At 46.3% G+C, this 12,079-nt stretch overlaps 1 protein-coding gene across 2 annotated transcripts in view; it reads right to left on the reverse strand.

Annotated features, from left to right (window-relative positions):
• Positions 1–12,079, reverse strand: part of LOC125087019 (protoheme IX farnesyltransferase, mitochondrial) — a 131,913-nt gene that overhangs the window by 13,660 nt on the left and 106,174 nt on the right. For both annotated transcript variants that reach the window (XM_047706842.1, XM_047706843.1), the window contains exon 6: positions 937–1,169. In XM_047706842.1, coding sequence (XP_047562798.1) covers positions 937–1,169 — 233 coding nt within the window. The remainder of the gene's footprint in view (positions 1–936; positions 1,170–12,079) is intronic.

Here is a 12,079-nt window from a genome sequence, read left to right on the forward strand (position 1 = left end):
GAGCATGTCGGTTCTAGAATATTTTATTTGTAGATTCGTGAAACCCCAACATTTACACGATATTAAAACCGTTCTAAGAGACGATCATGCTAAAGGTGTAATCGCCTTTGTAAGCTTGCCAAGTCAGAGTGTAAGGGCTTTTATGAAAAGCTTCAGAAATGTGGCTCACGGGGCAACGGTTTATGGTCAACTGCCTTTTGATCTCTCATGTGAAAAATATGTACTTACATATATTGCAGGAAACCTCACCACTTCCTTCCTAAGTGTTGGTCAAAAACACTAATTACCTGGCTAATTAGACTGTGAGGCTTCCCTTACACATGGTAAAAATGAGCTATTCACCCCACAAATTTCGTGGTGACTTGCCACCAAAAAGTAGATGTGTTTCAATGGTTTTACTGTAGACCCCATGAACAATTTAAGCAAATCATATAAAAATAAATTTAGAAACTAATGAAAATAGGGCTGCTCCTTTGCCAGGGGGTGGGAGGGAATAACCTGGCTGTGTGGGAGTGGAGAGAGGAGGCAGAGGGCTGCTGGGGAGGGAGCACCTGCTTGGAGAGCAAAGCTGGAGGCCCGGTCCCAGGCCCGGTCCCCATGAGGTGGGACACCCCAAAGGACTTATCAGCCCCAAGTGGATCCGTGACTTTTAGGGACGTACTTTTCATTCCACCTGTGCAGTCACTGCTTCTCCCTCAGTCTCCCAGCTAGACGTTCCCCGTCCCGGAAAGCACAGGCTGGCCTGGAAGCCAGACGAAGCCTCCCTTCTACTCTGCATCCCCAGTATTTCAGATCGCCGCATCCACCCGCTTGCCCAGAGAACGGGGACTGACCGCGATGGACCAGTACAGACTCGGGTTCAGGGTCGGCGTGGCCTCCGCACCCCAGCGGGGGGCCTGCGGGCAGAAGGGGACCCATCAGATGCGAGACACTCACCTGCGTCCAGGCCACCGGTAGCCGCGGTCCAGCCCATGACGGGGGGCACGGCCCCGACCACGGCGCCCACCCACGTGTTGGCGATGCTGATCCTCTTCAGCGGGGTGTAGCAGCAAGTGTACAGGAAAATGTTGAAGGCCCCCAGGGCTCCTGTGAGGGGGTTCACCCCCCAGGTCAGGAGGGCAATCCCTGGGACGGCACAGCAAGTGGCGAAGGTCACAGCAAGCAGCGGGCTGAAAAAGAGCAGCAGACACAGACCCATCACTGTCCAGCCCGGCTAAGCACGCGGTGCACGCGCGTGGCCGGAGCTGTGGGAGCGGCCCATGCACCTGTCCCGGGGCGGACCCGGATGTGAGCGGGCTGCCTTCCTCCCCGGAATGTGGCACCGGGTCTGCCACACCTAAAATCAGGAGGGTTCTGGCCGCTCCTCTGGCACCTGCCAGCTGGGAAGGAAGTTAAAGACTGGAGGTCGGAGGGCCCGGGGTTCGCACGCGGGCTGAGCCCCTTCCTGGCTGTGGGATGCCAAGCGGCACCTGCTCATCTGTGCGGCAGACACGGTGGACTGCTCCTCCCCGCAGACCAGGGCTTGCTTGGCACAGGGTTCTGTTTTTGTTTTTAAGGTTTTATTTATTTATTTGAGAGAGAGAGTGAGCAAGAGAGAGCACAAGCCAGGGGAGGGGCAGAGGGAGAGGGAGAAGGAGGCTTCTGCTTATCAGGGACCCCCACGTGGGACTCGATCCCAGGGCCCTGGGATCAGATGCTTAACCGACTGAGCCACCCGGGTGCCTACGCAGGGTTCCCGTTTTACAGTTAGTGTGGGGGAGGTGGCAGCTACAGATAAACCACCCGCACCACAATACTGTAACATTTGGCAGAAACGAGTGTCTTAATTCTGGAAGCCCTTCTGCCCCCATGTATTTATACTTTATTTAAAAACATGGGGCGCCTGGGTGGCTCAGTGGGTTAAAGCCTCTGCTTTCCGCTCAGGTCATGATCAGGGTCCTGGGATCGAGCCCCGCATCAGGCTCTCTGCTCAGCAGGGAGTCTACTTCCCTTCCTCTCTCTGCCTGCCTCTCTGCCTGCTTGTGATCTCATGCTCTCTCTCTGTCAAATAAATAAATAAAATCTTAAAAAAAAAAAAAAGGCACCCGATTAGCAGTAATGGATAACAACCGCGTGTCTGGGTATATCTATCTGTAATGAATGACAGGCTGAGCATGGGACCAGTGCGGTGCCAACAGTGAAACACCAGGGGGGCACTCCCCAGTGACAGGGCACTCCCCGCTGAGTTTCCTTCCATGCCACAGCTGGTTTCAGACACAGGATTTCACCGGGAGTCCTACGAGGTCATGCATGCAGTGAAAACGGTCAAACACAACTCTCCACTGGCAGTGAATCTAAGATCGATTCCCATCAGAGTGCACTTCTTTTATTTTTTGAGATTTTATTTATTTATTTGACAAATAGATAGAACCAGAGAGTACAGGCAGGGGGAGTGGCAGAAGGAGAGGGAGAAGCAGATTCCCCGCAGAGCAACGAGTCCCTTGCAGGACTCGATTCCCGGACCATGACCTGAGCCAAAGGCAGTTGCTCATCAGACTGAGCCACCCAGGCGCCCCCCAGAGCTCACTTTTTAAGGTGGACTTTGTGTGGCATCTTGTGAAAAACTCTTTGAGAGTGTAGATTAATTGGATCTATACGTTCCTGGTTATATGCACGTTTGTTTCTTCTTTTTAAAAGTAGGTTCTACGACCAATGCTGTCAAACCAGACGAGGGACTCCATCTCACAACCCTGAGATCAAGATCTGAGCTGAGATTAAGACTCAAGACACTTAACCAACTGAGCCACCCAGGCACCCTTATTTATTCTTTCTTAAGAAACCTGAGGAGGTCCCTCAAGCCTACCTTCTCCTTTTGGAGGCCATAATTCTGCCTCCCAAGCAACTGCATGGGACTCAGTGATTCCACTCGATCAGATCAGATCCTGTGGCCACAACCCCTAAAGATGGAACCCTGCAGAGGGGGAGTTTTGTTTTTTAAAGATTTTATTTATTTATTTGACAGAGATAGAGCACAAGTAGGGGAAGCGGCAGGCAGAGGAAAAGGGAGAAGCAGACTCCCCACTGAGCAGGGAGCCGGATGTGGGGGCTCGATCCCAGGACCCTGAATTCAGGACTGGAGTGGAAGGCAGACACTTAACCCCTTAATGGACTGAGCCACCCAGGCACCCTGAAAGGGGGAGTTTTGATGCAGGAGGGAACATAAACTGATACATCGTTGCAAAGGTGCTTGTTCACGCATGCTCCATAGAGATGGGGAATTTCCACCCTGCTTCTGGCTACCTCCTTGGGATCACCGGGTACCTCCTTTGAAGGGCAGTCACTCGGCCCCCTAGAACTTTCATCCTGCCTTGCGTTTCCTGACAACTCCCACCAGTGCCTGTGCTCCTGCCAGAGAAAGCCCATGACCATACTAACTGGCCCCATTCTCCAGATGAAAAATCACAAGATGGCTCTGTGATGTTAAGTCTCACCTATGCCCAGAAAAAAATGGCCAAAAAGCAGTGAAAATGTTACAACTGTTGTCCTTCTTGCAATAAGGTCGTTTATAGCTTATAAGAACAGAGGGGGGTTTTTTGTTATTTTATTTTTTTTGTTTTTTCCTATGGGACTGTAAAAGTGGAGTTTTATTTTGGGTGGCAGAAAAATGTGGCTCATAAACATTTTTATTTTTCCTGAATTGGACCTTGTGTTTAAAAAAAAAAAAAAAAGAAGGTTGTTCGCTCCTTCTCCTGGGTCTGTGGAAGCCAGTTGGATTCAAAGGTATTAGTGTTATGAAAAGCCCTTTTAGAAAAGCACACATGAATTTAATTTATTGAGATAGGCAATTTCACATGGAAGTTTAGTTTCTGACCCTTGTGGGCATCCTAGAAAATCATGAGGCTTAATTTTGGTGTTTCAGTCTGTGTGCTCAGGGGCACGGATGGAAATTGTGATGGAGAGTGTGATGGAGAGTGACAAGCGACATAAGCAAAAAGGAGGCTCTTCGCTGCGACCATCCCCAGTACCTGGAGGCACAAGAGACACATTTTTCCTCCTGGTACAAGGAGGCCTGAATCAGTGAACTTCCCAGTTTTCTCTCATTATGGGCAAAGGTGCTCCAACTGCAAACTTTGTGAAGTTTATTTTCCTGGGATGCTTTTGTTTTCCTCAAACCTCTACTATAGAAGTAATACCTATTCTTTCCAGAAAATTTGGAAATTTTAAATTACTCAGTGAAACACACGGATTTCTATTCTTTTTTGTCTTTTTTTCAATGATATCTCTACTTTAAAAATAACAGGACATACTGAACTGTCATTTGGTTCCTTACTTTATTTCAATATATCTTAATAATTTCCCTGTGCAACTCAGAATTCTTTTGTACCATCAATAGCTAATAGTGGCCTAAGTGGTATATCTTTGGGATATACCATGATTAGTTCAATCAACATACCCCTCTGGACACATCATATTTTCCCCTTTTTGAAATGAGCAAAAGGGGTGCCTGGGTGGTTCAGTTGGTTAAGCGACTGCCTTCAGCTCAGGTCATGATCCTGGAGTCCTAGGATAGGGTCCCACATCTGGCTCCCTGCTCGGCAGGGAGTCTGCTTTTCCCACTGACTTCTCTCCTCTCATGCTCTCTCAAAAAAGTAAATAAAATCTTAAAAAAAAAGAAAAGAAATGAGAAATAACATGGGAATAAGTATCTTAGAGATAGCTATTGTTCACAGTTCTGATTAGGATAAATTCCCAGAATAAATTCCCAGACATGAAATAGCTATCTAAGCCAGATGACAGGCACATTTTTAGGGACTGGACTGGTATTGCCAGTCTATACTATACCCCCCAGAGGGTTTGGACTAGCTCACCCTCCCACCAGCAGTTCATGCGAAAGCCTATTTCTAGAAACCATATCAACACTGGGTATGGTGTTAAAAACATAACAAAGTAAAACATTTTTTTTTTTAAGATTTTATTTATTTATTTGACAGAGATCACAAGTAGGCAGAGAGGCAGGCAGAGGGAGAGAGGGAAGCAGGCTCCCCGCTGAGCAGGGAGCCCGATGTGGGGCTCAATCCCAGGACCCTGGGATCATGACCTGAGCCAAAGGCAGAGGCTTTAACCCACTGAGCCACCCAGGCGCCCCCTCAAAGGAAAACATGTTTATTCGGACAGGATTATTCCCATTTCGCAGATGAGAAACTGAGACTCAGATCACCTTTAGACAGTGAGAGGGATGGGGTGCTGACCCCAGTGTACAGTTGTAGTTCCAATCTGCAGGCACCTGGGTGGCTCAGTGGGTCAAGCGTCTGACTCTTGATTTTGGCCCAGGTCATGGTTTCAGGGTTGTGAGATCGAGCCCCGAGTTGGACTCCCTGCTGGGTGTGGACCTGCTTGAGATTCTCTCTCCCTCTGCCCCTCCCCCCACCACCCATGCACACACTCTCTCTAAAAACAAATAAAAATAAAAGAAGAGAAAATGCAGGTGTAACTTTCCACTCCCCCCAAACTTAACTACTGATAGTAAGAACTACGAGAGACTCCTTTGTATTATGATACACAATTTGCTGGAGACATGAACTGCTCGTGCAGAGATGATCAGCACTACACGGGGCATTTTAAGCAGATGGTCGTGACACGTGAGCTCACCACAAGGGCAACAGGAGGTGGTTACGAAATTATGATGTTAATTTTACACGGTTATGATTCGATTCTGCATCTTTTACGTTTGTTTACCTTTCTCTCCACTCAAACAGCACCATGCACACTCTGCAAACATTTCTGTGTGTAAGTTTTGATACACTTTAACTTTGTATAATAGATGTGTGTATATTTATGATAGCATTTGACAAAGTAGACTAGTGTCTACATATATGTCCGCATTCATGACATACCATTTAAACTTTTTTGAAATTTCTGTGCTATGCAGTTTGTCTGTTTTTTTCAAATTATTGCAGATCCCCAAAAATTCTTCTAAGAGATGTACTGGAAAAAAAAATCTGCATAGGGGTGCCTGGGTGGCTCAGTGGGTTAAGTCTCTGCCTTCGGCTCAGGTCATGATCTCAGGGTCCTGGGATGGAGCCCCGCATTGGGCTCTCTGCTCAGCGGGGAGCCTGCTTCTCTCTCTATCTGCCTGCCTCTCCGCCTACTTGTGATCTCTCTCTGTCAAATAAATAAAATAAAATAAAATAAAATAAATCTTTAAAAGCTCCTTCCGTTTACCCCCTTGTAGAAATAGCCTAATTTCCTATTGCATTTCCTGAGATGAAAACAGTGGGAAGCACTATATTATAAAAGGAAAAAAAAAAAAAAAAACCACAACGAACCACGGACAGAGGATACGGTGGCGGGGGACGGGGGCAAGACAGCCGCGGTCCTTGTCCTGGGGGCACTTAGATGAAGTGAGACAGTTAAGCGGATCGTCACTCTGGGACCACTAATGGACGGCGTGTGGGTATTGGGGGTGGGCAGTGAAGGATTCTAGTAAGAAGTGCTGTGTGGGCGGGAGAGGGCCTGGAAAGATGGGAGAGAGTGTGTCTCAGGCAGGAGGCGCAGCACAAGGGTCGGGGGAGGGCCTCGCTGAGACATCTATCTGCACGTCGCACCTGGGCAAATGCAGGGTCAAAAAAGTTTTCTCTGCCTTTTCAACACGGGAGAAAATGATCAGATGTGCTTTTGACAAGGACCCCTCAGTCTGCCGTGGAGGACCAGTGAAGACAGACAAGCCTTGGCTCCCCTCACGGGAGAAGCTGGTGTTAGGCATTTTTCGAGGAAAAGAATGGCGAGCCAGGCCAGCACTGCCCGCAGGAAGGGCACTATCAACAATGATGGTTCTGGGATGAAAAGACTGTGTCCCAAGTGGCCTCCCGGCTATTTTTTAAAGTCTGATTTGAAGTGAAATCTTTAACAATCATGGTGATATTAAAGTGGCTTAAATTTATTCGTTTTAATAAAGAGATCTATTTCTGGTGCAGAAAAGGATTCGTTAAGTGTGTTCCCTGTTCATCTCGGTTAAACACAACTATGATTTTCTGCCTTAGTACACATAAAACCCCGGGCTACATCTCAAAGACTTGAAGGCTAATTTTGTTGAAGATTGACCTCTTGTTATTTTAGGTCAACAACTCAATATACTCTTCCTCCTAATCATAGTGCTCAGCCCTTGATCAAAAAACCCCCATCTACCCATCTGCTCTCTCCTACTTTGGGATGGTTCTTGGAAAGTATCCCAAACCTGGAGAGAGAGAGAGAGAGAAACACACACACACACACACACACACACACACACACACACACACACACACTCACTCTACCCAGTTATTTCTCTTTTTATCATTTACTACTTAAAATTTTGCTTACATTTTTTTTCTTAAACATTTTTTCCCCATTAGTCCTTTTGCTCCTCTTATCATCTAAATCCTTAGCAGGTGGCTTCCATTGACGTGCTGCCCTGAGGCCTGATTTCTAGAAGCAAAATGGGAAGAAAGGCCAGGCAGGCTTCCTTGGGATTCCCTACGCTGAGCTAACTCTCCCTGGTGGGGCCTGGGGTTCTGTTGGAGTGTGGTCCCCAGACCCACCCCGGCATCAGTGTCACCTACGGATTTGTTAGGGATCCAGGTGACCCGGAGGCTGCCAAAGCCTGAGACTCGCCGCTATGCCATTACCAGTGCAGTGCTGGTCCCGTCTGGTCTACATCTGGCCAAGCCGACCAACCAAGGCTGAACCTACAGGCCTCCTTCTCCACCCTGCCTCCGGGGCTGACTGCAGCTGGCCTGGATAGGTCACCCATTTCCCGCTCTCTCTCTCTCTCTTTTTTTTTTTTTAAGATTATTTATTCATTTATTTGACAGATCACAACTAGGCAGAGAGGCAGGCAGAGAGAGAGGAGGAAGCAGGCTCCCTGCTGAGCAGAGAACCCGATGTGGGGCTCGATCCAGAACCCTGGGATCATGACCTGAGCTGAAGACAGAGGCTTTAACCCACCTGAGCCACCCAGGTGCCCCCCCCCCCCCCACTGTCTTTTGGTATGTGTCTCCTGGCATATTCTAAATGGAAAGAACACAGGACAGCATCCTAGCTTTTCAACTCAGTGAGGAACTGCAGGTACATCCCTCCGCCTCTCGGCCCCACTCACCCTGATTTAATCTAGTCATGCTGCTAAGTGTTTTAGCCCCCAGAACGGTGAGATGAAACACGCGTGTCGAAGTCCTGATAATCTTGTGGATTCTGAGTGACAAGTTTGCTGGGGTTCGCTGTACTATCTCTACCGTTGTGTCTCCTGGAACATTTTCAAACCAAAAATGTTTTAAAAATGTGTTTGTGTTCTTTTTTGCAGTAGTAGTATGATATTCTGGTTTCCATAGAGGAGCATAACTAGCTAAGCATGGTGGATAGGAATCAGGTGCTCTGAGTTCAAGTTCTGCCTTGAACTAGCTATGTAAAAGGAGGCAAATTATCTAACCTCTCTGATCCTTAGTGTCCTCAACTGAAAAACCGGGGGTGTCTTAGGGCTCTCCGGACAGCACAATTGGGAGCTCATGTCAAAGGCTCAGGAACAAGACTGTGCACGGGGAGGGCAGGGACAGCTGGCTCATGGAGCTGTATGATTTTTTTTTTTTAAGATTTTATTTATTTATTTGACAGAGATCACAAGCAGCAGAGAGGCAGGCAGAGAGAGAGAGAAGGAAGCAGGCTTCCTGCCGAGCAGAGAGCCTGATGCAGGGCTCAATCCCAGGACCCTGGGATCATGACCCGAGCCAAAGGCAGAGGCTTTAACCCACTGAGCCACCCAGGCGCCCCGGGAGCTGTACGATCTTGAGCAAATTATTTGCCATATTGGTCTTAGTTTCTTCATCTGCAGAATGGGAAGTAATTCAGGGTTAAAAATTAAAAGCAGGAACTGTGCTCACCAAATGAGCGCCCCACGTGCACGTGGTCTCTCGTGCGTTTATTACGATTCCTCTCACTGCTGGTACAGTCAGCCACTATGCTAAGTGCGGGTATACAGCAGTGAACAAAACAGACGGCGAAGCTTAGCCTCAAAAGGAAGGCGGACGTTAAACAAAAGCGAGTTTGATGAATTCTCAAACCGTAACACCTGCTACCCAAAGAACTGGCAAGATGAGACGGCATTATCTAAATAGAAAGGAGGCAGAACTGAAGGTAGGGGTTGATAAACTTGCAGTCAATTGTTCCCCGATTTAATTTCTTCAAACTTACCAAGACATACGGATATGCATTAGAATATGAAAATGGACGTATGTAGACTCAAGAATTTCATCTCGATTTTAAGTTATAAAGGTATGATGGTCGGTAGCATTTTTTCTTTTTTCTTTTTTTTTAAAGATTTTACTTATTTATTTTTAAGAGAGAGAAAGAGAGTGCGCATGAGTGACGGGGAGGAGCAGAGGGAGAAGCAGGCTCCGGGCTGCATGGAACCCGATCTGGGACTCGATCCCAGGACCCTGAGATCCTGACCCGAGCTAAAGGCAGACGCTTAACCCACTGAGCCACCCAGGTGCCCTGTGTAGCGTTTTCTAATAATAATTAGAATGGCAAAACTATTTTTATTTTCAACAACTTTAAGAATCGAACTCTATTGTATCAAATTATAAAAATAAAGATAAAATAAACCAGCATCAGGAAACACTAAATGGATCACATGGAAAACATTTTTTTTCCCCCTTCAAATGTTGGTGCTCTTGTGTACCTGCAACACTGTCATGGCCTTTATGAAGAAGAGATCCGGAGCTCTGTGAACGGTTGTCACTAGAGGTAACGGACATGGGAAAGCTCAGCAAAGCGTATGAATGGTGTGTGGTGGTATTGCAAACAATTTCTAATTTTCAATAAAAGGGAATAAAGGGATGAAGAAGGAAAACAGCACTATGGGGGGAGGTAGGACAGTGGCAGAAAAAGGATCTAGCCATTGAACTAAAACGATTTTTTCATATTCATTCACACAGGCAAATAAGTTCATGGCTCATGCCGAGAGGTGAATGATGATTTATTTTCAAACTCATATCCAAAACTGAATTACATTTCAAATTGAGATATCTTTCTACTGAGCATCAATGCACGGGGGGCCTTCTCCTTCTGCCTCTCCTGCCCAAGGCTACTTCCGAAAAGAAACAACAGACTAGAGTAGGAGAATCTGTGTGTACATTTCTATGAATTATTTATTCTTCCTTTAAAATACTGTATTTCTTTGTTTACTAGACACCAATCCTTAGTGGCTGTACTGAACTGGAATTTTCTGTAGAAACTGGGAATAAATGAGGAAAAAATATACAAGCTTTAATTTGATGACTATTTTACTGCACTTCATAAACGTAATTTGAATGGCTTGACTTTGAAATAGCTTACTGCAGAGATGTGTTCTCTCTAAGACATGTGTCGGAGAGGTCCGTGAACATGACATTAAGTCAAGAAGGCTTTATACTTAAGCAGCTCTGTAGGTAATTGATTTACATAAAAATTAATTTCATACTTGATCATTCTTCCAGAATAAATGGTTTTTAAGTTACAAAATAAAATCTCCTTCTCTAAAAGACAAAAGAAAACCCCAGAGCTTAATCACACCAAGCCAATTTAGCTCTGATTTCCTGTATAAATCCCACATTTGAGCTCTGACCTGAGTTTCTGGGGGGAAGTCTCTACAGGTAACTGTTTTGAAAATGTCTACCCAGTATCTTATTCCGGAATTTTCTATTTCTGAATAAGATTCAAGTTACAGAGATCACGAGGACTGATGAAAATTCAGAATTTAAGGAACAGGTGAAGAAAACGTGGACACAAAACATATCTTAAAAGAAAATTGGGCTCCTGGGTGGCTCAGTGGGTTGAGCCTCTGCCTTGGGCTCGGGTCGTGATCTCAGGGTTCTGGGATCGGTCCTGCATCGGGCTCTCTGCTCTGCTGGGAGCCTGCTTCCCCCTCTCTCTGCCTGCCTCTCTGCCTACTTGTGCTCTCTCTCTGTCAAATAAATAAATCTTTAAAAAAATTAATTACAGCAGTTTGGGAAAAGCTATCAATTACATATAAAATGATGGTAACCTGCCTAAAAATTAAATTTAAAAACATGTTTAAGGGCACCTGGGTGGCTCAGTCAGTTGAGCGTCTGACTTGAATTTGGCTCAGGTCACTATCTCAAGGGTCATAGGACTAAGTCCCATGATGGGCTCTGTGCTCAGTGGGGAGTCTGCTTGAGGTTCTCTCTCTCCCTTTCCCTCCACCTTCTGGCCCCCTGCATGCACGCTCTCTCTCTCAAATAAATAAATAAATAAATCTTTTAAAAAAGTGTTAAGAGAAATTCAAGAATAAGCACGAATGTTTGGCAGGACTGTATTCAGGAGTGGGGCTGCGGCATTATTATTAAGAAATGTTTTTTTTCCTCCCAAGGAAGAAAACAAAGCAGGTCTGAGCTGAATGAGTTTCCAAAATCAGCTGAAGGAATCTTACTAATGTAGGAGGGATATAAGCAAGATAGGCAGGGTGGGGGGAGTGAAGATAAGCCTTACTCTGAGATGCGATGTGACCTGTACTTCAAGGAAAAAGCAAATGGGGACTCCTGAGTTATGCTACCTCCACTCAGCCTAAATTAAGGATAAACTGTTTGCACAAAGACTGGGATTTTCAAGAAGAGATTCCTGTAGTTTCATCCCATCCATGGAAACCAAGTTTGTAGCATAGGGGGTGGTCCTATCTCAGTGTATTTCTCAAACTCCTGAACTCCTCCACGACCCCCAGCACCCATAACACCCCCATATTTTTCCTTTTCCTTGGTTGAGCCAGATGGTTTAATTTTCCTACCCCTGCCCCTTTATAATTTATAGGATTCTATTTCAAAAAGCGGCTTTGTTCACCTCCGTAAAGTGAGGGTCACAGAATTTTAAGGAGTCTTTGGAAAGCGTTAATAAAACACAGTTTATAAGAAGCGAGGCTAGGGAATAATACTACCCATCCTGTAGCTCTGGAGAGTACCTGGAGGCACATGCCACCGCCAGATGAAAGTGCAGGTGACTCCACTGCCGGCAGAGCCTGGGACCGGAGCCTGTGGTCCAGGACCAGATCCTGTGGTCTAGGCCCAGAGCCTGTGGTCCA

Source organism: Lutra lutra, chromosome 16 (genome assembly GCF_902655055.1).
Source record: "Lutra lutra chromosome 16, mLutLut1.2, whole genome shotgun sequence".
NCBI lineage: Eukaryota > Metazoa > Chordata > Mammalia > Carnivora > Mustelidae > Lutra > Lutra lutra.